Raw genomic sequence first — 22,682 nt, forward strand, 5'->3', positions numbered from 1 at the left:
AAATAAAAATAAAAAGGCACTTCACTCTTAATAGGCATGTCCTTTTATGACAGGGGTAGTCAACCTTTTATGACTCGTGGACTTCAACTCCCAGAATTCCTGAGCCAGCTAAGCTGGCTCAGGAATTCTGGGAATTGAAGTCCACGAGTCATAAAAGAGCCAAGGTTGACTACCCCTGTTTTATGACATGCAATGGAATCAAAGAACAAATAAAGACAAATAAAGACCAGTGCAAAATAATTGGTTCTCCCCATTCCTCTCTTCTTGATTGAAACAAGGGCAAGCTTTTACTTTCTGGGCAACGATGAATTGTAAAAGCAGTGTACCTCAAGGGAATCCTGGTATTTCTATGAACCCTTTTCATGCTGTAATACTGTTGCCTTGCCATTATATTAAGTTGATTGAGGTAAAGATCTGAAAACCAAAGACCTGCTAATTGTACTGCTCATGGGATGGTAGCTTTGTCCAAAAGCTTCACTTTTCAAAAAATCTTTCAGTCCCATTTAAGGAATTGTAGCACAGCCCCAGTTACAATCTTGTGATCTCACAATATTTTAACACACATTTTTATTCCCTAATAAATCAACCACAGCCCTGCACTTACAGGTTTTACCTGCCAATTCAAGAAAGTAAATTGCCCCCGTTCTTACCAGCGTAGGGAATTATGGCAGGAAAGAGGTGACTTTGGCTCACGATCAGCTATCCTGAGTTTTTTGGCAGCTCTAAAATGAAAAGAATGAAGCCTTTTTTAGCCCACAAAGGACATTTTTTTCATGTACTAAGCTTTTATAAATTGAATGCATGGGTGGATTCAAAGAAAAGGCTGGGGTTTAAATGGCAAAGGCAAAAATTGTAACGTTCAACTATAACAGAGTCCAGCTATCCAGGGATCATGAGGATCACTATGTCTATGGATACCTTGCTTGCCCACAAATTCCTTCTTCTATCTGTTGTCATTTAAACTAAAAGAGTTTATTAAAATGGAAAACCAGTATAACGCAAAATAATCACACCATCTTTTTCTTCCAAGAATGTCACTGCAACTTATATAAGCCGCATACGTTTTCTTGGAAAATGAAAGTGTCTGTTTTCCCTGAAAGCATATCCAGAAAAAAAGGAACAATTGCTAAGCAATAGAAATCTGTAAGAAGCTGCTTGAGAAGGTGATGCCAGGAAGAAAATTTCCTTTGGAAAAATGAGCATGCTATGGAACATAAGGAACATGTTCTTGAGAGAACATAAGGAACATGTTCTTGAAAATCCAAATGTGTCCCAAGGATACAATAGCAGACCACCAGTAGGGAATTTTCACATGTATGGTTAGTATAACCAATGTGTGAAATTTTGGCTCTCCAGACAGAGTGATGGCTTTGGGTGTGATGGTAGAAAGGGAAGGATGCCTTGCATGTAGACAATAGATGGAGGAGAGTGCCGACAGGCCATCGGTATCTCATACCTGACTTGAATATATAAATTAAGCAAGCATTGGTGTTAAACGTTTCCAAGTTGAGTGTTACTTTCTGATTGACTGAATTCATGCAGCTAATTTATGGTACAATACTGTACATTGTTCTCTAAACATGACATAAGTCATGGAAGGAGACCAGTACTTTGCTCTATAACAAAAAGATAGGGTCCACTGTGGAAGGTACAGAAATGTCAAGATGGCAGACGCAAATTCAGATTCCCCTCCCCTTTGGGACGTGCATTCTGGGCATTAAGCGTGCAAAAAAGGGACAGGTCTTTCTTTGTGCAGTCATGGCCACCATCGTGACTTTTTGCTCTCTCTCCTCCCTGCAGATGCCCATATCATGATTTTGTATACCGTTGTTCCAACTAGTAGACAACTTTTTTCAGGATATTCCATTACTATCACCACTAATAATCTCTAGTTATCCCTTCACCACAGGAACCAGCCAGCCAGCATTCTATAGCTACAAAGCAGAGCCTGTTATCACTGAACTCTTTCATGAAATGTGGTCTATGTATAGAGAGAGTATTCTTAAATTTTTCTTTTGTACCTCTATAAACCTAAGCCTTCTCTTGCCTTCCATTTGCTCAGGAGTGGTTTGCTTTAATTACTAACTCTCCAAAATACTTTTTCTTAGCTCTTGCATAAGATGAGAGGTCTAGTCCTGCTTTTATTTTCTGGTTTGCATAAAGCAGGAAGACAGTGAAGAAAACAATGCCTGCATGTAAGAGGAAGAGGGAAGTTCTGCTATGTCAACAGCTTTTGTTTCATCACTGCAGATATCATTGAAGGGCTGGTCCTGCAGGATTCTGGCCCATAATTCTATCATGTCTCAGTGCGAAATAAAACTCAAAACAACTTCTGTGCCTTGGAAGAAACTGGGTTAGGCAAGCTGGAGCAAACTTGATTTCTAACAAGGAGGGAAAGATGCAGTGGCGTAGCGTGGGTTGTCAGCACCCGGGGCAAGTAATTTGCGCCCCCCTCCACAGTGGGCGGCGTCGGCGACCCGGCGGCTCGGCTCGGATTCGCACAGCCAGCACTGCAGAGAGAGTGAGTGAGCCAGGCAGGGGCAGAGAGCTGTGAGTGCGAGCGCGCCCCCCCAGATGTTGCGCCCGGTGCGGCCGCCCCCCCCGCACCCCCCACGCTACGCCTCTGGAAAGATGATCACCAGGAAACAATGTTTCTCTGTGTTACAGTAGGCCTCAAGTTGGTCGCCATTTAGACTTCTGTAGCAGAAATAAAGAATAAATGTGCAAAAACTTTTAACAAAAATAGCATTTACAAAGACTGTGATGGTGAGGAGGGGGCCTTCATCTCATTAACTAGAATCCAACAGAGACTGTTTCGTATTGACCCAGCCTTGTGCTGCATCCTGCCCATACACACACACACACACACACACACACACACGTCTTCTCTCTCACATGGCAGAGTGCATTTTTCTGGGATCTCTGTGGCATTATCCATGCATTATGGCTGTCATCTGCCCGGATTCCTGCAGCGTAGGTGAAATAATTGCAACTAGATATTTTAACATATTGTCAAAATCACAAAATAGTGCTGCTAATTTTAGGTGGGCCCAAAGCACCAATAACTCATCTTTTTTAAGATAGAGAATGTGGCTAAACCTATGCGATAAATTTGTTGGTCAAAGTCTTGGAAAAGGGAGAGATTCAGTCTGCCTGAATTCAGGAAGGCTGATCCCATCCCAGTGGTCTCCTTAGAGCCACATCTTTCCATTCATTTGTGTCATTATGGGTGGGATGTGAAGATAATTCACTGCCTTTGAGGTTTGTCTTCTTTGGGCTGGATTATAAATGCTGAATGCAAGTAGCTGTGTGTGGCAGGTTGTCCCCAACACTAAAAATAAAACCCACAATTTGCTGTGCCACGTATTACTGAGCTTAACTGCTGCCTCGGCATTGCATACATGCTCTGCATAGTGCTTGCCAACCTGGGGGCAGTCTAGGACAGAGAATATCCTGTGGGAGAGCACAGTGGGAGAAAGCCACGCTGTCCTTCCTGATGCTAGAATTATGCCATCTGCTGGTGTAGATACTGTATTAGTGTGTTCCAAGAACAGATTTTATAAGAAAACTAGGGGGACTGGATATGCATCCATTCTGATTTTATTGCAAAAAGATTTGTTACCTTAGCATAAACTTAGAATTTCTCTCTGCATTGAGTATTGGTTCTAGGTTTCTATCCAAAATCTCTCATTGCCATTTCAGATTTAATTCCTCCCTCAGTTAGGCTTTCCATTTCCCCAAATTGGACTAATCATCAGTGCTGACAGCAGCCTGACTCATGTATTTCATCAGTCCCTGTAGATCCTCCACAAGCTCAAGGCAGCATATGAGAAGGAAGTCTCTCTTTTTATCTTCATGCATACAACTTGGTGAGGTAGGCCGGGCTTCGTAAGAGTAAATGGCCCAGGGACACTTAGTAAGGCCCAAGCAGAAAGAATACTGAAACTGAGTCTCCCCCCAACTCCAGTACAGACATTGTCCATTCTTTAATCCAAAATGTGTAGAGAGTTTTGGGCTGCAGAAAACTGAATTAGCATTAAGCAGTCTAGAGAATCCTGGCTGCAAAAGGAGGTCTTTGAAAATGGGCTACAGATTAAATGCTTTGTTGTTAGTTGCGAAGTTGTGTCCGACCCATCACGACCCCCATGGACAACGTTCCTCCAGGCCTTCCTGTCCTCGACCATCTTCTGAAGTCCATTTAAACTCACGCCTACTGCTTCAGTGACTCCATTCAGCCACCTCATTCTCTGTCGTCCCCTTCTTCTATTGCCCTCAATCTTTCCCAGCATTAGGCCCTTCTCTAGTGATCTCCTCTAGGACTGACTGATTTGATCATCTTGCAGTCCAGGGGACTCGCAGGAGTCTTCTCCAGCACCAGCACCATAGTTCAAAGGCCTCAATTCTTTGGTGCTCAGCCTTTCTTATGGTCCAACTTTCACAGCCATACATTGCAACTGGGAAAACCATGGCCTTGACTATACCTACTTTTGTTGGCAGGGTGATGTCTCTGCTTTTTAGTATGCTATCTAGATTTGCCATAGCTTTCCTCCCCAGTGCTTTGTGCTTAGTGTAGCACAAAAAACAAGAATAGGTTTGTAAGAAGTAGAGCTGTCTATGGAGATTCTCAGTCATCCAGGTCATTGTTGTCCCAAAGGTGCTTTTTTTCATGAGGCAACTGGACTTCCTTGTTTTTTCTTTGAAGACATTTCGCTTCTCATCCAAGAAGCTTCTTCAGCTCTGACTGGATGATGGGGATTGTCATTCCCCACCATCCAGTCAGAGCTGGAGAAGCTTCTTGGATGAGAAGTGAAACGTCTTCAAAGAAAAAACAAGAAAGTCCAGTTGCCTCATGAAAAAAAGCACCTTGGGGATAAGAAGTAGAATTGTTCATTGTATTTATATAAATTAATTTCCATTACACTGAAATATACCTTGCATTAAACTGTCCTGAGGTCCTGTCTACTTTCTCAGAGGTGTTATCAAACATCAAGGGTACCCTTCAATTCCCGCACCTCCCAAAGTTTCACCTCTTTATTTTAGGCTAACATATACGATCTAAGAGTGTGAATAATACTCACTTTCTTGATGTTCCACTGATAGAAATTTGGGCAAATCGCCCTACACATGAGGCTCTTTTTGTAGTTAAGTCAACATTGCTTTGTTTTGCATATCTGCTGGAAAAACTTAGCCAAGGCTCAGAATTTCCCCAGTTTGCAATATAAACAGACAAGCTGTACATTGGTTGGCAATCTGAGCATTACAAAGAACAACTAGTGCAGTGGTTCTCAACCTTTTTAATGCCGCGACCCCAACCGGTCGTAAGTTGAGGACTAAACCGGTCGTAAGACGAGGACTAAACCGGTCGTAAGTCGAGGACTACCCAACCGATCGTAAGTCGAGGACTTTCCCTGCCCGGGAGCGCCGCGCATGCGTGGTTCCGCCCCCTGCGCCGGCCGAGGCGTAGCTGGCAAGCGGCAGAGACGGAGCAGGCCAACCACCAGCTGGCCCAGCCCAAGGGAGGTAAGGCACCCGCCGGAAAAGGCGGAAAAAATGGCGGACAAAAAAAAATGGCGGACAGCCTTGCTTGGCGACCCCCATGAAATGGTCAATCGACCCCAAATGGGGTCCCGACCCACAGGTTGAGAACCACTGAACTAGTGGGTATACACACATGTTACATGTGTGAACAGGTCATTGTGGAAGCTCATTCTTTGTACTGCCCAAATATTTCTATTCCTCATCAAGATCAAAGAAACTTTTTCAGTCAGTTGATAGCAAAATCAGACTAGATATCTATGCACTGACTGGAGACTCTGTGAGACATCACCATTTGATCTTACTTCATCTTAATATTCAAACAATAAGGGATCCTTCAGTGAACATATATGGAGCTTTTAAAAAAGAGACCACCCATGTATGTGAGAACATTCTTATTAGTACAATTGGTGGTATACATGACTGCCTTTAATGCTTCAAAAGCAGGTAGAAGCAGATCTTGCCTTATTCAGATGAATCGTACAACCTGTGCTATATTCAAATATATTTTTCAGGGACAAATGGTAGATTACACGGGATTTTTTTTCTGCACATAAGGGGTCAGTAGAACATTAAAAAAGAAATAATTTCTCCTCTTCAAATGGTATAAATGCCAGCAAAGCCAGCAAGTTAGCAATGCATGGTAATTTATACAATACTCCAAATGTTGCATAATTTGTAGTTCTATAATATTTCTAGCTCTTGGAAGCTTCTAAACTTTCTGCTCTGATCCTGGTCTGTATGTGTGGATAACTTTTGAAATGCTATTACTACTAAGTTTGGTTGACTTGGGTCTTGTTTCCAGTTTCTGACTGCTGTTGTTCTTTCTTACCTGATAGAGAATATCTGAAGGGAAAAAGAAAGTTAGAAAGTGATTAATTAGATTTGTATAGCAACAATGCTTAAAAATAAATATTTGCATGAACAAGGATCAAATCTTTATTTGCTCATAGACCAGCAAATAAAACACAAGAGTCACAATTAATTAAGAAAAATGGAAAAAAAATATTCTAAGTTATCTAAAAAGGTTTAGAGTAAATGCTATGGCATTTTGCACAATATACAGAACCTGGCTGTGGTCAAGGAAATAAAATCAGATTGATCTGACAATATCTTGAGAAAAAACAAATTGGAACGACCAGGATATTTAGTAAGAAGTAAAAATAATAATTCCTACCAAGCATTTGCATAGAGAGATCAATAGAGAATAACATGTTTCATTGATCCAATTATTCCTCTGCCTCATGGACAAAGTAGAGTATCTGTTCAAAGGGGATTTTTGGTATGTTCCTTCAGTGACAGCTGTTGTGAGAGCATTAAATCTGGCTAAGGATAAGACCCTTCTGAATTTTGGGATTGTTATGTGACTGAGATATCTAGCTAGTTGGAAATGTGCAGAATGGCTTAAGAAGGTGTTTCTGAGTAGAGTTAAAAAGTCTGCTTGCAGCTCTACATCAGTGGCTCATTGTTTGAGATCAAGAAACGCATGTTCATAGCCTACAAGGTGATAATCACAGAGTTGCAATTTGGCATGTATTGCCTGGCTCCAGAAACACTGGAAGCTGTCTGTCATGGGACCACACTGACTGGAAAGAAAGAGAGCTTAATCTAGGAAGAGAAGATGTAAATCCATACAGATGTTTCAATTATAAGAAGACCAGCTTCATGGTGAAGGACCATATTTGAAATTCAGCAAGGTGCTTGAAAGATGGTTCCCAGAAACCTAGACTGAACTCTTTAGGGGCTACAAAAAGAAGTTGGGCTCAGATCTTAACTTAGAAGACTTTAATTGCTGCAGGTTTACAGTTACCCATAGCTTCGAATACAATCCCCAGATATTTAAAAGTCTTGACTTGCTCTATTAGGTGGTTATTTGGTTGCCAGATATGCTTCTTATGGCATAACTTAGCAAGCGCATGACCTTAGTTTTAGAGTAACTTTTTAGAAATTCTTCTTGGCAGTGCTTAGCTAGAGATTAGGATCACAAAAGCTAGGCCCCAATCATCAAGAATCTTAATATGATTATCAATATAAGTGAATAGGGGAGCCAGAACAGGTACCCACCTATCTAAACTGTTTTGAATAGCCTCTGCTGAAATAAAGTCATACCCTGAAGCTTTGTTTTGTTTCATGTGCTGAATCAGTTTTATAATTTCAGAACTAGAGATAGGAGGCATAGTTTAGTTCCCTCTTCAGATAGAGTAATTCCTCTTGTATGTATAGCAATCTAAAATGGCCTTCCCAAACTGAAAGGGAATGAAGGATGAGATTCATAGAGTGGGGGAAGCAGATTGGAGATTATGCATTTCCAGAATTCTTAGAATTAGTAGTAGAGATTAATTGGTTCCATGACTATAACAGGGCCCGCCTCTTCTTTGCCTATAATGCTTGTTTATGTTTCCTCTTGAATAAGAAAAGGTCTTGAGCTGAGTAGGAGAGAGGATCCTTTTTATATTTCCCAAAGCAGGAAATTAGTTGTTTCTTGGCTGGCTGGCTGGCTATTTCTATGGAATCAGGGTTGGTTAAAGGAGCTCTGATTCCTATTAGTGCCAGATGAATGGATAAAGAGAATTGGCTGGAGAAGTTGAACTAGCTGAATGGCAAAGTCTATTCAGGGCTTTTGTCATCCAAAATAGCTACAATATATGTAGCTCATTGGTGGAGAGCATTTATCTCATTGGTGGAGAGCATTTGAGTTAGTTTGTTCTTCATCTGACCTGTCCATTTTGTTCTTATTTGCCCCTTTGGGATATTTTTGGACAGAATAGGATAGGATAGGATAGGTAAGGTAAGAAAATCGCCAGGACTCGACAGATTACATCCCAGAGTTCTGAAGGAGCTGGCAGATGTTATCGCAGAACCATTGCACCATATTTTTAATAAATCCTGGAGCACCAGGGAAGTACCTAAGGATTGGAAAAAGGCTGATGTGGTTCCCATCTTCAAGAAAGGAGAAAAAATGGACCCAGGAAACTACAGACCAATCAGTTTAACAATACCTGGGAAGATCCTAGAAAAGGTAATCAAAAAACAGATCTGCGAACAACTAGAAGCAAACAAAGTTATAATGAGTAGCCAACACGGGTTAAAAACAGATCATGCCAAACCAATCTTATTTCATTCTTTAATAAAGTAACTAAACTAGTAGACCAGTGAAGTGATGTGGACGTAGTATACTTAGACTTCAGTAAGACATTTGATAAAGTAGATAACAACCCACTCCTTAGTAAGCTAGAAAGAGGTGGAATAGACAACATCCCCACCAGATGGATCTGTAGCTGGCTGGCAAACAGTACTCAACGAGTAGTCCTCAATGGTACTACATCCACATGGAGAGAAGTAAGCAGCGGGGTACCACAAGGTTCCGTGTTAGGCTCAGTACTCTTCAATATCTTCATCAATGACTTAGATAAGGGAATCGAAGGGGAACTCATCAAATTTGTAGATGACACCAAACTGGCAGGAGTAGCCAACACCCCAGAAGACAAACTCAGGATCTAAAAAGATCTTAACAAACTTGAACAATGGACCCTATCCAACAAAATGAGTTTCAATATGGAGAAAAGCAAAGTCTTACATTTAGGCTGGAACAATCAAAGCTACAAGTACAGATTAGGCGAGACCTGACTTAAAAACAGTAACTGTGAGAGTGATCTTGGAGTCCTAGAGGACGATCACTTGACTATGAGCCAGCAGTGTGCAGCAGCAGCCAAAAAAGCTAATACAATCCTGGGTTGTATAAACAGAGGCATAGAATCAAGAATGGGTGAAGTATTAGTACAGCTTTATAAAACCCTAGTAAGACAACACCTGGAATACTGCAGCCATATCACAAAAAAGATGTTGAGAGTCTGGAAAAAAATTCAGAGAAGAGCAACTAAGATGATCAAAGGCCTGGAAACTAAAACATACGAAGAACAGCTGCAGGACTTGGGTTTGGCTAGTCTAAAGAAAAGAAGAAATAGGGGAGACATGATAGCAGTATTCCAGTATTTGAGGGGCTGCCACAAAGAAGAGGTGGTCAAGTTATTCACCAAAGCACCAGAGGGCAAGACAAGAAACAATGGTTGGAAACTGATCAAAGAGAGAAGCAACCTGGAATTAAGGAGAAACTTTCTGACATTGAGGACAATTAACCAGTGGAACAGCTTGCCTCCAGAAATCGTGGGCGCTCCATCACTGGAGATTTTTAAGAAGAGACTAGACAGTCACTTGTCTGAGATGGTATAGGTTCTTCTGCTTGAGCAGGGGGCTGGACTAGAACTGGGCTTTTCAACCTTTTCACCCATTGTACCACTTTTAGGATATGGCAATATCCAAGTACCATCAGTTGTCTAGCAAGGTGTCAGAAACGTGATGACACCCCCCAAAAAAAGGAAAAAAGTGATGAAGTACAGGTAGTCCTCGACTTACAACAGTTCACTTAGTGACTGTTTGAAGTTACAATGGCACTGAAAAAAGTGCCCCCCAACCCACAGCCGAGCAAGACACCTGCCTGCCCACCCGGCGGCGCTCTTCCTCCTGTCCGAGGTTTTCATTGTTGTGAGCATTTCTGTTGAGGATTGGCAGCAGGGGTGGGGTGGGGGATTGCTTGGTTTTTATTCCCCCTGTCTGCTGGGTGGTTGCAGCAGGTTTTGGTCACTTCACATGACCCTGGGACACTGTGACCATCATAAATATGAATCAGTTGCCAAGCATCTGAATGTAAATCACAAGACCCTGGAGATGCTGCAACATTCCAGCTGATCGGCGCTTCTTCTGGGCTCAGCAGAAGCACCAGAATCAGTGCTGCTTTCCAACTGATTGGTGTTTCTTCAGGGCTCAACAGAAGCACCAGGATCAGCGCCGAGCTCCAGCTGGAGCCTTGTGCTGATCCTGGCGCTTCCACTGAGCCTTGACAGCCCCGAAGAAGCGCCAATCAGCTGGAAAGCGGCACTGATCCTGGCGCTTCCGCTGAGCCGTGACAGCCCTGCATCTTGTGCGGTGCTGCCACCAGCTCATTCCCCTCCTCTGCTACCACTTTTCTAGGATGGTCGCATATCACCTGCCAGGTGCCAATGTACCACAGTACCCTTACCACTGGTTGAAAAGCCCTGGACTAGAAGACCTCCAAGGTCCCTTCCAATTCTATTCTATTCTATTCTATTCTGTTCTGTTCTGTTCTGTTCTATTCTATTCTATTCTATTCTATTCTATTCTATTCTATTCTATTCTATTCTATTCTATTCTATTCTATTCTATTCTAGGTTTTCAAAAAAAGAACAACAAAAGGCTTTAGAAGCACTCTCAGAACAGTTGTCAATATGGAAATGGAAAATTGAAGAGATAAATTTCTTGATATGGCAGTATACTCAACCAGGGAGGACCTTATGCCCGCCCAATGTGGGAATTCTACTGGGTAGTTGGTAATAGTGGTGCCATGCAAAAGTTGCAAATCAATTTATAAAATATCTGTAGCATTTGTAAGATGGCAACTGTCTTGGGTAGTTGATAAAACCAGATCAATAAGAGGTCTGGCTGCTTTGTGTGTTGCCATTGGAGTTTCTCTAAAATCGTCCCAGTCTTTTAATATCAGCTTTTTCCAAATCTCGCAGGGCACTAAAAGAGTTAATAAGATTTTTTTTTCCCCAGAAGGTCACTTTGCTTTAGATAAAGACTTTTTGTGTGGGCAGTCATCTCCCAGGACAGAATTGGTAAGGTGTCCTTGAGGTTGTATGAAGCTGAGTGGCCACATTTATTCTTTAAAGTGGTAATACTCTCTTGGCCAGATTGGCTTAGGAGTCAGCTGAGTTTCCTTTGAGCAAACCACGTGTTGTAGAAGATTGGAAGCAAGCAGAAAAGACCTCATTTTAAACAACATACTAGGAACTGTAAGTAAAAATTGCTCTCAGCTTCTCCTAGATGGAAACCAATAAGCTGCTTTTCATAGCACAGTAACTGGCTTAAGGATAAGATAATTGTTCTTTCAGAACACCATAATCCTTTATTTGCTCTGTTATTTAATATTTGTAAGGTAATTTGTTTAGACTATAGATGGTACTTACCATCTTACAATTTAAATGTCTCTCTCCTTTGGTTACATGTCTGCTGGAGACTTGTTTCTCACCCTTTCCCAGGGTAGTGGTCAGCTCTTTCTGTTCCCAGGTGTAGGGGTAAGGTTGCCCATGGCTTTCCTACTGGCTGCTTTTATGGCAAACTTTATACAGGAGAGTCATGCTTTAGCATAGTTGTCTTTTGGCTGGTTTTACAAAGACCTCTTTTGAGTCCACTTTGACTTTAACTGTTAACCAACAAGTCAAAGATAGAACTGTTTGAGCTGCCAGCCGTTTGGTTAGAAAGTCGGTTACAATTGTGTTCTTTAAGTTTATCAGGTGAGTATTCACACCCTCATCCTGTAATAAATATGCAGCTGTAGAGCAGATTGCATCAGTGCGTTTGGAAGGGGAGAGGCCTCTTTCATTGAAGAGGAGAGATCTGTAAGCTGTTGACTTTCAATCTCTGCTTGTAAATCCCGATTTAAACCATCATATCCAATGGAGGAATTTAGGGAGTAAGAACACCTACAAGAGTTGGCTGCCTGCTCATATAGGTAATGTCAACGTTCAACTGTTTTGTCAGCTTGGCTCTAGCTTGCATTGCAGAATCAATATCTCTTCCTTCTTTTTCCCATGAGGATTAGTAATGTCCTGGAGTTTTTTCAGTTCTTTCTAAATGTTGACGCTTCCCATAAGGCAGCAGAAATGTGGCATTTACAACAACAGATTAAAAATATGGTGATAAAGATATACTTTTCCAGAAAAGCTCTCCACCACCTTAGCTTCTCCCTCATGGGAAAGGAAATGATCCAGCCCTGGAGCCAAAAGAGTGAAAGAAATACTTGAGATTTACAAGAGATGGCAAGCTGGCTGGAGGTTGTTGCATTTGGGATGCATCACATCTGAAAAGTGCTAACTTGGAGGAGGCTGTTCTAGTATCTGATGACTATCCAGGCACTGAGAGTTCATCTCTGTTTAAAAAGTCGAACTATTTCGCCATTTTATTGTAATATAACTCCTCCTGCTACATATGTTTTTAATTAGGATTTGGCCAGGCAGTTTCAATGAATAGAGGCAGACCGGTCCTTCTTTTGGCTGTGATGATTTTCTTAGGCACAAGAGGCTGCATTTCCAGGTTGATGGGGGAAGTTAGCATATTTATCTCTTCAGCTCTGCAACTAATTGAACTGTGCTAAGGAGAGACTCTTATGCAAGCTTGTACTTGGTGAGGAATTTCTGTTGTGAAACAAGCAATACAGGTAGTCTTCCACTTATGGTACAATTGAGCCCAAAATTTCTGTTGCTAAGTGAGACAGTTGTTAAGTGGGTTTTGCCCCATTTTACGACTTTCTTGCCACAGTTGTTAAATGAATCACTGTAGTTGTTAAGTTAGTAACATGGTTGTTAAGTGAATCTGGCTTCCCCATTGACTTTGCTCGTTGGGAGATCACAAAAGTTGATCACGTGACCTCAGGACACTGCAGCCACCATAAATACATGCAAGTTGCTTAGCATCCAAATTTTGATCACATGACCAAGGGGATGCAACAGTTGTAATTGCGAAAAACAGTCATAAGTCACTTTTTTCAGTGCTGTGGTGACTTTGAACGGTCACTAAATGAATGGTTGTAAGTCAAGGGCTACCTATAATTACCACAGTCATTTGGGAAAACAGACTGCAGAGTTTATTTTCAATGTAGGGCAGAATCTAAAGTGAGCAGGACAGGCTAAACAAAGTTGGCATTCATAAAATCAGTGACCTCTGGTTTCTTCAGCAGCAAAGGGAGTGTATACATTGGGGGATGCACCACGTTGGAAACTAAAGTACTGAAGATGAAAAGGTGTTTCGAAGGTATCGGGCTGCAATGCTTTCTTAAGGTGAGCACTATTCTCAGAAAACGTGGGGTAGAAAAGGAAAGAATCATTGAATACTGTGTTAACATGCTGTGAGCTAACATGTTGTGAGACAGGATGGCCGTAAGCTCTGTGGTTCAGTTTAACTTCATACCCCTGCTACTCAAAAGCTTTAAGCCATGCCTTTTCATTGATTAGACCAGTGGTTCTCAACCTTTTTAATGCCGCGACCCCAACCGGTCGTAAGTCGAGGACTAAACCGGTCGTAAGTCGAGGACTAAACCGGTCATAAGTCGAGGACTACCCAATTGGTCATAAGTCGGTCATAAGTCGAGGACTACCCAATTGGTCATAAGTCGAGGACTTTCCCTGCCCGGGAGCGTCACGCATGCGTGGTTCCGCTCCCTGCGCCGGCCGAGGCGTAGCTGGCAAGCGGCAGAGACGGAGCAGGCCAACCACCAGCTGGCCCAGCCCAAGGGAGGTAAGGCACCCGCCGGAAAAGGAGAAAAAAATGGCGGACAGCCTTGCTTGGCGAACCCCATGAAATGGTCGATCGACCCCAAATGGGATCCCAACCCACAGGTTGAGAACCACTGGATTAGACCTCATCAACCAACGGAATGGCAAAGGAAACAGCACAGGTAAGAAAATCAAGAGGGATGTGTTTAGAGGTGGTGTGGAAGAAACAACCCATCTGGTGAGTCATCAAAATTCCACCCATAACATGCAGAAAACTTTTGTTGCACTATTACAAGTGCAAAACCTTCTTTAAAATTAAACTGAAACCTCAAAATCTCAGCCAATCCACATTAAAAATCAGTGCAAATAACTGCTTAAAGCTGCCCATTATCCTAGCCATCTTCCCTCCAATCCTTCACGTATTCCAAAATTCCCCGGTATCCTATCACTGCCCCTTTGTTACAAGCAAGAATTCCAAGGACGTAAATTGCCTTGCTCAGGAAAGAATGTCACCAGGATTAAAAGAAACTTAAACACTGATCCCCATTGCCGAGTACTTAAGCCTCTTAAGGTCAAGAACTGAAGATAACGTGAGGAGAAAACATGACAGTCCCACTTGGACTTAGAGGGGGCACAAAGCAGTAACAGGGCAATAATGAAGTAGTTCGCTTGGAATTACTGCAATTTCAATTTTATTGCATCAGAGCTAAGTGAATTCATCATAAATGTGAAAATCATGAATATTAACAGATCTTAATGGCATTGGACAGGGAGATTAAACATCATCACATCTTCAAGACGTTTTAAGGCACCAAAGTTACTAGTTCTTATGAATGCAAATACTTCAAAGCATTCTAATCCTTTCAGAGAGTAAAGATTATAAAATAGAATGTATAAGTAGCAAATTCCATAATTTGTCACCATTCCTTCTTCTTTTCTCCATGAACCAAGACCAAAAGAAAGGGGGGGGCATATTAAAGGTAGAATTTCAGTTATTTCTAAGCATAGTCATACGTTCTTTGCTTTGGTTAGGGCCAAATAGAGGTATCATCTATTTGTGCATGAAAAGGATCTTCTGCTATGGATGCACCTGCCTATGTACTCAACATCTCATCCTTTGCCTGCTGTTTCTGGCACCTCAGAACATCTGCAGATAGTTCATGGTTCAGGTAGGAAGGGGAGGGTGCATCAAAGTTGGAGCCAAGAATATGCAGAAATCCTTTCAAACACTGTTTTGCGAATAAGGGGAAAAAAAATTCAGTTCTTATGTTTGCTGGAAGTGGCACTGTAACAATCATGGCAGCCAGAATGATGTGTGGATGTCAATTCCCAGAATTCTCAGGAATGGATGTGTTGGCTGGGAAATTCTGGGAGTTGTCCTGATAAAGATGGCAATCAAGTTGGCCATGGGCTGCATTGTGAGAGGGCAAAGGAATGTAATCATTATAGTTGGCTTTCCATTAACGAAACTTCTTTTTGTTGCAGGATGGACCAATGGCGGCCACACAAAGCCAAAAGCACCTCCTGGTCTTTGACTTTGATGAGACCATTGTAAATGAGAATAGTGATGATTCTGTTGTCCAGGCTGCTCCTGAGAAAAAGCTGCCAGAGTCCATACGCCAAACCTTCCGGGAAGGCTTCTACAATGAGTACATGCAGCGGGTTTTGAAATATCTGGGGGATCAAGGGCTAAAGATGGCCGACTTCAAAGCAGTCTATGAAAAGATTCCCTTCTCTCCTGGCATGCAGGAGCTCTTCCAGTTCCTCTCTAAGCACCAGAACCACTTTGAGATCATCCTCATCTCTGATGCCAACATGTTTGGCATTGAATGTTCTTTGAAGGCTGCAGAGGTTTACTCCCTCTTCTGTAAAATATTCAGTAACCCTTCTAGCTTTGACCAGACAGGCTACTTCATTTTGGGCCCTTATCATTCACACAATTGCCCACGGTGCCCTTCAAATATGTGCAAACAGAAGATCCTGATTGAATACCTGGAAGGAAGAGCTCAGGAGGGAATGAAATTTGAGAGAATCTTCTATGTGGGAGATGGAGCCAATGACTTCTGCCCTTCCATGGCAATGAAGTCCAGTGATGTTGCCTTCCCAAGGAAGGGCTATCCCATGCATCATCTCATCCAGGAGATGGAGAAAAATCAACCTGGAGCTTACCAGCCTACTGTAGTCCCTTGGGACTCTGCCCTAGAAGTTTGTTCCCACCTTCAAGAAGTTCTCAAGAAAGCATACTGAGGGAAAGACTTGGCAGAAGCAGCAATTCTCCTTGATTTACCTGACACACAGCGTGGAAAGATCTCAGCGATTAACCTTGCATTGCTTCATGTTTGGCTTCTGCTCTGTTTCCCTCCTCCTCTTTCTCTCATTATGCACTGTCTGTCTCTGGATCTTCCCTTCCTTTGATCTTGAGATAAGGGCTCTCTATGCAGTTTGGTAGTCCATTCCAGGAAGGGTGAGTGGGTGCCTGCCACCTCATATGTTTTGCTTACCTATGAAGAAAATGCTATTGCATTTCTTAAAATTGCTTATCCATTTTGGGGATATCTCTGCTACCAAAGCATTTAAAAGCAGTCATGGGTCCTGGCTCATTGAAGATGGCAATAAAATCATCTGCTGTAGATCTAAATGGAGCAGAATTATGTATCTGCTAGGTCAGATTTCATTTAATCTATGATTTACCCACTTAGCCAGTTTCAGCTGAGTTCATGCACTATTAAGCCATAAACCATGGTTCACAAATCACAGGGGCTGGATCACACATATTAAGTCAAAACAAAGCAGATATTGTGTAATGTAAGATAAACTGTTACCGATATCTTCAAAAAAATGTCCCAAATGAAAAAAAAATGCTAAAAGGTAATTTAAATGTAGCATTGTTGCTGGACAGAACATAATCATCTAATTGAGCACAACATACTGTTTTCTTTAAGGGCTCGTTTTATTGTTGAGATCAATGCCCTAGGCTTATACTTCCTCAGCCTGCTCCAGATGTTTGACTTCCATAATTCTCAGTCAACATAGCCCATAACTAGGGATTTCAAGAGCTGAATATGGGCTGGACATTGCAGTTCCAAGTCCTTTATAGGATGTCAGATTGGCAGGGTGGCTGTTAGCCAAGCAAATTGTGAGAGAAAACAGAAAACTCTTGCTATAGTATCATGTTAATCTGTCACCTAGAACAGAGGTTCCCCAACCCCCAGCCACGGTCCACCTCTGGGCCTTGAGCTTTCAGAACTGGGCTGCGGAAGTGGTGGGAAAGTGTGGAAACATTCTCTCTCCCCACCACCACTCTGCAAAGCCAAAAAGGTTGGGGAACTCTGATCTAGAAAAACCTCAAGGAAGCATTTCTGCTCCTCCAAAAGAGACCGCTGCCTAAATGAGGCATGTGGTCTGCCTATTTGATGTATAGAAACAAAAAAAAAAGTATTTTGGATGTATAAGGCAGGAGTCTGGCTGAGGAACTCTGGGAGTTAAAATGCACAATTCATAAAGTTGCCATGGTTGGAGATCCCTGGTGTAGGGAACATGTTAAAAACAACTATTGCTGATGATAATTGATGTACAGCATGGCCCTTCAGATGTTGCTATGCTACACCTTCCTACACTGGGCTTGTTTGGGTTTTTTGCAGTTATAATTCAGCAGTAACTGGATAACCACAATTCCTAATCCCTGACTTTAGAAATGTAGAAGTTAGGAGATTACAAGAATGAAAAAAATATCCTATTACTGTATACATTTCCCATTCATCCATAACTCTCCTGTAATTTCAGATCTAACTTTGGACTTTTTTTCTCTGTTTTATTCAAATAATGCTGCATGTACTCTCCGATAAATTGAAGACAGGGAAAAAGAGAAATGGTCTTCTGGAGAAAGTAATTTGCACCAGACATCCAGGCTGAATGATGGTGCTGTATCATAGATAAAATTTAAAACATAAAAGTTCCCTTCTCTTTTATCGGCTTATCCATGCATGGCTTCCTCAAAATTATTTAGGGAGCTTGATAAGAGTGAATATATTAAATATGCTAAACTCTACATTTCATGTTTTGCTCAGGAAAAGGAATTGAATTGATCAATATGAAATTAGTGACATTAAGGAGCTATGGGACCAAGATTAGAAAGAGGAATCAGTGGAATATGTTCATGCAGACAAACTACAGACACAACACTGCCACAATAGACACAGAACAGTTATGCAGTAACCTTCAACAATGGTCACTGAATCATAAGATTTATGCCATTTCTCTGTGCAACACTGGAACAGGTTTCCACTGAGTTTGTTACTGTAGATACAATGTATGGCTGCCAGAATAATTTCCATTTATTAAAATTGAGCACTTGACTCTTGTGTCCCAAGGTGTTGTAACCCCAAAACACCAGCATGGATTTCTCCTTGGCTTGAAATGTGCTTGCCATCTCAAATTCCATAACAAAACCAGTAATTTATGTCTGTCTTTTATTTTAAAATGTTTATTTGTAATTCTCACTTGGTCTGTATTCTCTGCAATTTTCCCATATTCTTTTCTGTTGTACTCCCTCTTTCTGCTTGTTATTTTTGGAATTTAAAGCCATGGCAACTCTTTTATATGCGCACGCGGGTGCACACACATACACACACACACAGCATTAAAAAAAACAAAAAAAACTAGCAAATACTTAAATGTTAAGTTGTCTTTTGTATACTCAGCTGACAATATTGCTTATAAAGTATATTCAAATATCTATTTCATGGTTCCTGTGTTTCTAGAGTCTGAATGTGTGAAATCTCTGATGGTAGGAAAGCTTTCTTCTCTTTCATCTACACTCCTACCAGTGAGCTAATGTTTTTCCTCAGGAATTAGCTTCATTCTCTCCTTTGATCTGAGAATGGCAGATGTTCCTCTCAATTATCCCTCAGTTCTTTTTTGCTTGATGTGGTTTCCTCATACAGCAAAATAAAGGGAATTAAAAGGTAGGTCTAAGTTGGAAATTTGAGGGTGCATATAGCCACCTATTATTGCAAGCCAGGATAAATATGGAGTGTAATTAAAGTGGGATACAATATTCAGATTGAGACCACTCAGCTTGGTTTAACTTTAGGGAGAGAGAAAAAACTTTCTGTTGGCCGTCAGGCATAGCACTGATTGAACTTTCCACAGTTTGTTGTGACAAACATTTCTAGTGGCTGAACAGAGACAAATGTATCTACACAATGAAGCACCACCTTTGGAGAAATGAATTACATAATTCCAATTGGAAAAACGGGTTTGCAGCTTCCTCTCTTTTGTTCTTCCTCAGTCACGAATCAGGAAGTGCTTTATAGCCACATTCACCTCACCCTCCTAATATTCTACACATTTCCCAGTATATAAAGCAATCTTTTTTAAAACAAGAAAGCAAAAAGGCAGCTAGAGGCTGGATGATAATACCTTAATGGTGCAATTTAGAAGGGTTGGGAACTTCAGTGAACTATTTTAAGCTCAGTAACTTGGTATTCAACTTTTTTTGTCTCTATTAAAAGCAGATGATAGTGTAACCTGATCTTAGTCAGGTTGAGCCTGCTTAGTCCTTTGGTGGGAGACCACTAGGTCTAGACCAGTGGCCCACGGGCCGGATGCATCATAGCAAAACTGCGCCCACCCCATTGCTGGCAATGGCAAAAAAGTCGTGACACGTCACGTGACGTTGCAAGTTTGACACCCCTAGTCTAGACTGTACTGGGAAGTCAAAAGTCAAAAGACATGGAAGGCAGCAGTTGCAAGAAATCTTCATAACTTAACCAATATATCCACAAAGCTATAAGGAGTTGCACTTAACCCAGAGAAGAATTTTATCTTTTCTTTCTTTTCTGACTGCCCCTCCCTCCCAAAAAACTGTAGGTGAACATGCTCTCTCTGCTCAATTGTTTGTTGCTGAAATAGGTGGTATAATTTTGGGATGCAAACAAGATTTCAGGGTTGGACACAGAGGGTCAGTCCTTACTATGGGGTTGCTACAAAATAGCACCACCTGCTGGCATATTGAAAAACACACAAAGCTTTCAAGGATATTTTACAGCATGTTTATTTTCTACACAAGAGTAGAAAGTTTGTTGCTGGATTCATTTATTTATTCATCACATTTATCAAACATAGGCAAGCCTGACCTCAGAAGTCTAAGAAACCACTATTTTTGTATGGATAGAAATTAGCCCTGATGAATTTCCTTATTAACTGCTGGGCAAGATTTTAGGTTTTGTGAAGCACTGCAGAGGAAGAGGAACCATAAATCCTGTGTCTACATTGCAATGGATTTAGGCGTAGAAAAAAAATCTTCATCAGGGTCCAGTCCAAGCAGGAATAAACAAAATGGAGACTGCTTTAGAAAGAAGGTAGTAGTTTATTGAAGAGCAAAGCCAGACAGAAGCATGGCTCTGGGAAAGCTGACCATATGGAGCAGGGAGTGGTGGGTTTTTATGCCTTCTTGGGCTTTTTTATTTAGAGTTGTTTCCTGTGGCATGAAATTTGACCTGAGTCTGAGTGTGCCTTTCTAGTATTCTGATGGTGGTGGGTTAATCCTATTATATCCCAAAGGTCATATCCTGCTTCCCTGGGGCTGGGGCTGCTGATTATGTTCTGTGTTGGATTTTGGGGTGTGAGAGATTGTTGATTCTAGGGATCTTTGTCTTCCTAATCTCATCAGCTTCTAAGCTTCCTGGTCCTAACCTTCCTGAATGGATTATTACATCTGCATTTCTAAAAGCTGGTTTCTGTTGAGTTTTCTAGCTGTGGGGGGGGGGAGGAGGAATAAGTTTCTGGCTTTAAGATCCTTTGGGGAAATACATTCTGCCTTTTTTAATATTCTCCAAAATATTTATTTCTCTGGATTCTTCCCACATAGGGAAATGTCCAAAGTACTCTTGACACCTTCCTTTCATTAGCTTGATTTTAGCCTAGTTTAAGTAAGTCAGGGGAAATACTGATTTCCTGGCAACTTAAATCAAGATGTGCATGAATTTACTTGTTAAATTGATTTGCCGCCTATCTCGCTGTGGACTACTCCAGGTGACTCCATGCTCTCCATAAAACTTGTGTTAGGGTCCTGTCTTTTTTTCTCTTCCATTCTGCCTCATTCAGTGCAAAGGTTCAGTGTAGTTCCTGGGGAACAATCCCTCTGCATCACTTGTCACGCCCTCACACCAGCCATTTGAGTATTTCCGTGTTACATAAATAATGACCCCTTCTGTAAATGAGAGTTCATCCTCCTTCTTCTGAATATAAGGGTAAAGAGTCACAACTGAAAACAAGATAAGGAAAAACAGAGTCAAAGAATGGAACTAATAAAAGGTCAACTAGCTACTTCCTTAAGATAACCCAGGAATGCTAAAGAGATAGAATGGAAGGTGAGGGGGAATACAATCATGTAGTTTTACATCTTATGTCACTCATTAATATAGCCAAATTCATTATTTTTGGTGCCTTGGCATTTCAACATCTAGGGTTAGGAGATAGAAATCATGCAGAGTTAAAAAGGTTTTTAGCATTTCTCATATTTTTACTAAGGTACCTTTCTCCAGATAGGTGTCTGGAGCCCATGGCAATTTCTCGGGGGGTGGTGGAGGTGGCAGAAAAGGAGGCTTCAGATGACCACAGTTGGAGATATCCAGGGGTGGTGGTAGAGGAAAAGTTGGAAAATCAAGATCTGCAAACAAATATGGTGTCTGCTTCACAAATAATCAAGTCAACTGTCTCATCTGCTTGATGTTCTGTAATTAAGCCTATATACCAAGTCATGGTTTGCTAAATAAGACCTAATTGATTGGGTCACATAAGTCAATCAAACAAAGCACTTCTGGCTGGTGTAATTTATGAACTCAGTATCATCTGCTAGCCATTCCATTTCCAAGATCACAGGATACTGCTCCCATGGTCCTAGCTGACATTTATTAATGGATTGTATATGCCAACTCATTAATGACTTGATACACTTTGATTTATTTTCCTATTGCTTAAAAAAAGCTTTTACCTGGCTCAGGGTAAGGCAGAGAAAGAACATCTTCTGCTTGAACAGGAGATGGCAAAAATCTGTTTGAGAAGGGAGAAGAAAATCACCTGCTTCCGGTGGTGGTGGTGGGGGTGGTGATGGATCTGGTTCAGAAGGCCTTTTCATACTTGTGCTGTTCAAAGCTTCTGGGAGATTACTATGACATTTAAACAAGGACAGGTTTCAGAGGAATATTTGGTGAAAAGGCAGTGGAAAAGGAAGGAAAATAACCATGCCCCTTGTGTTAAAATAATAATAGACTCGTAATTCTGGAATGGGATAGCATTAGCTCCCATAATCCATCATCACTGGCTTGCTACCACAGCAGATGAGAACTGGAATCCAACAATATCTAGACTCTAGAGAGACATATTTTGTCCATCTCTGTACAAAGAAAAGCACCATACAGGAAACAGTCTGAGCTAGTACATTATGTCATATTCTTGCTTGGTGATACTTTGTTTTTTTTCCTGCAGGCTATTTGTTACATAAAAGGAAGCATTTAAGGACAATATTCTTGTCTACAGATCAAAGTCAATAGATTTTTCTATACTTAATAAAGAAAGAGGTACCGTAATAGTTTCTCTAGAGCAGGGGTGTCCAAACTTTTTTCAAAGAGGGCCAGATTGGATGAAGTGAACGTGCTGGAGGGCCGAACATTTTTCCAAACATTCTTTGAACCATTACAATTAAATGCAAATGAATTATTTTATGCCTCTTTCCTCTCCCTCTCTTTCCTCTTTCTCTCTCTCTCTCTTTCCTTTCCCTTTCCTCTCCCCTCTCTC

The 22,682-nt window shown here is 41.4% G+C and overlaps 2 protein-coding genes across 2 annotated transcripts in view; one reads left to right on the forward strand and one right to left on the reverse strand.

The window, feature by feature from the left end:
• The window catches only part of PHOSPHO1 (phosphoethanolamine/phosphocholine phosphatase), a 24,366-nt gene extending 8,115 nt beyond the window's left edge, over positions 1-16,251 (forward strand). The window contains exons 3-4 of the mRNA XM_029283040.1: positions 13,346-13,448; positions 15,369-16,251. Of these exons, the coding sequence (XP_029138873.1) occupies positions 13,346-13,448; positions 15,369-16,130 (865 nt within the window). The 3' untranslated portion in view covers positions 16,131-16,251. The remainder of the gene's footprint in view (positions 1-13,345; positions 13,449-15,368) is intronic.
• A 4,714-nt stretch (positions 16,252-20,965) lies between these two features.
• Positions 20,966-22,682, reverse strand: part of ABI3 (ABI family member 3) — a 19,516-nt gene continuing 17,799 nt past the window's right edge. Inside the window, exons 6-8 of the mRNA XM_029283041.1 lie at positions 21,970-22,054; positions 21,421-21,577; positions 20,966-21,150 (exon numbers count right to left, since the gene is read on the reverse strand). Coding sequence (XP_029138874.1) covers positions 20,987-21,150; positions 21,421-21,577; positions 21,970-22,054 — 406 coding nt within the window. The 3' untranslated portion in view covers positions 20,966-20,986. The remainder of the gene's footprint in view (positions 21,151-21,420; positions 21,578-21,969; positions 22,055-22,682) is intronic.

This window comes from Protobothrops mucrosquamatus, unplaced genomic scaffold (genome assembly GCF_001527695.2).
Source record: "Protobothrops mucrosquamatus isolate PMUCROS unplaced genomic scaffold, P.Mucros_1.0 scaffold10, whole genome shotgun sequence".
NCBI classification, from domain to species: domain Eukaryota; kingdom Metazoa; phylum Chordata; class Lepidosauria; order Squamata; family Viperidae; genus Protobothrops; species Protobothrops mucrosquamatus.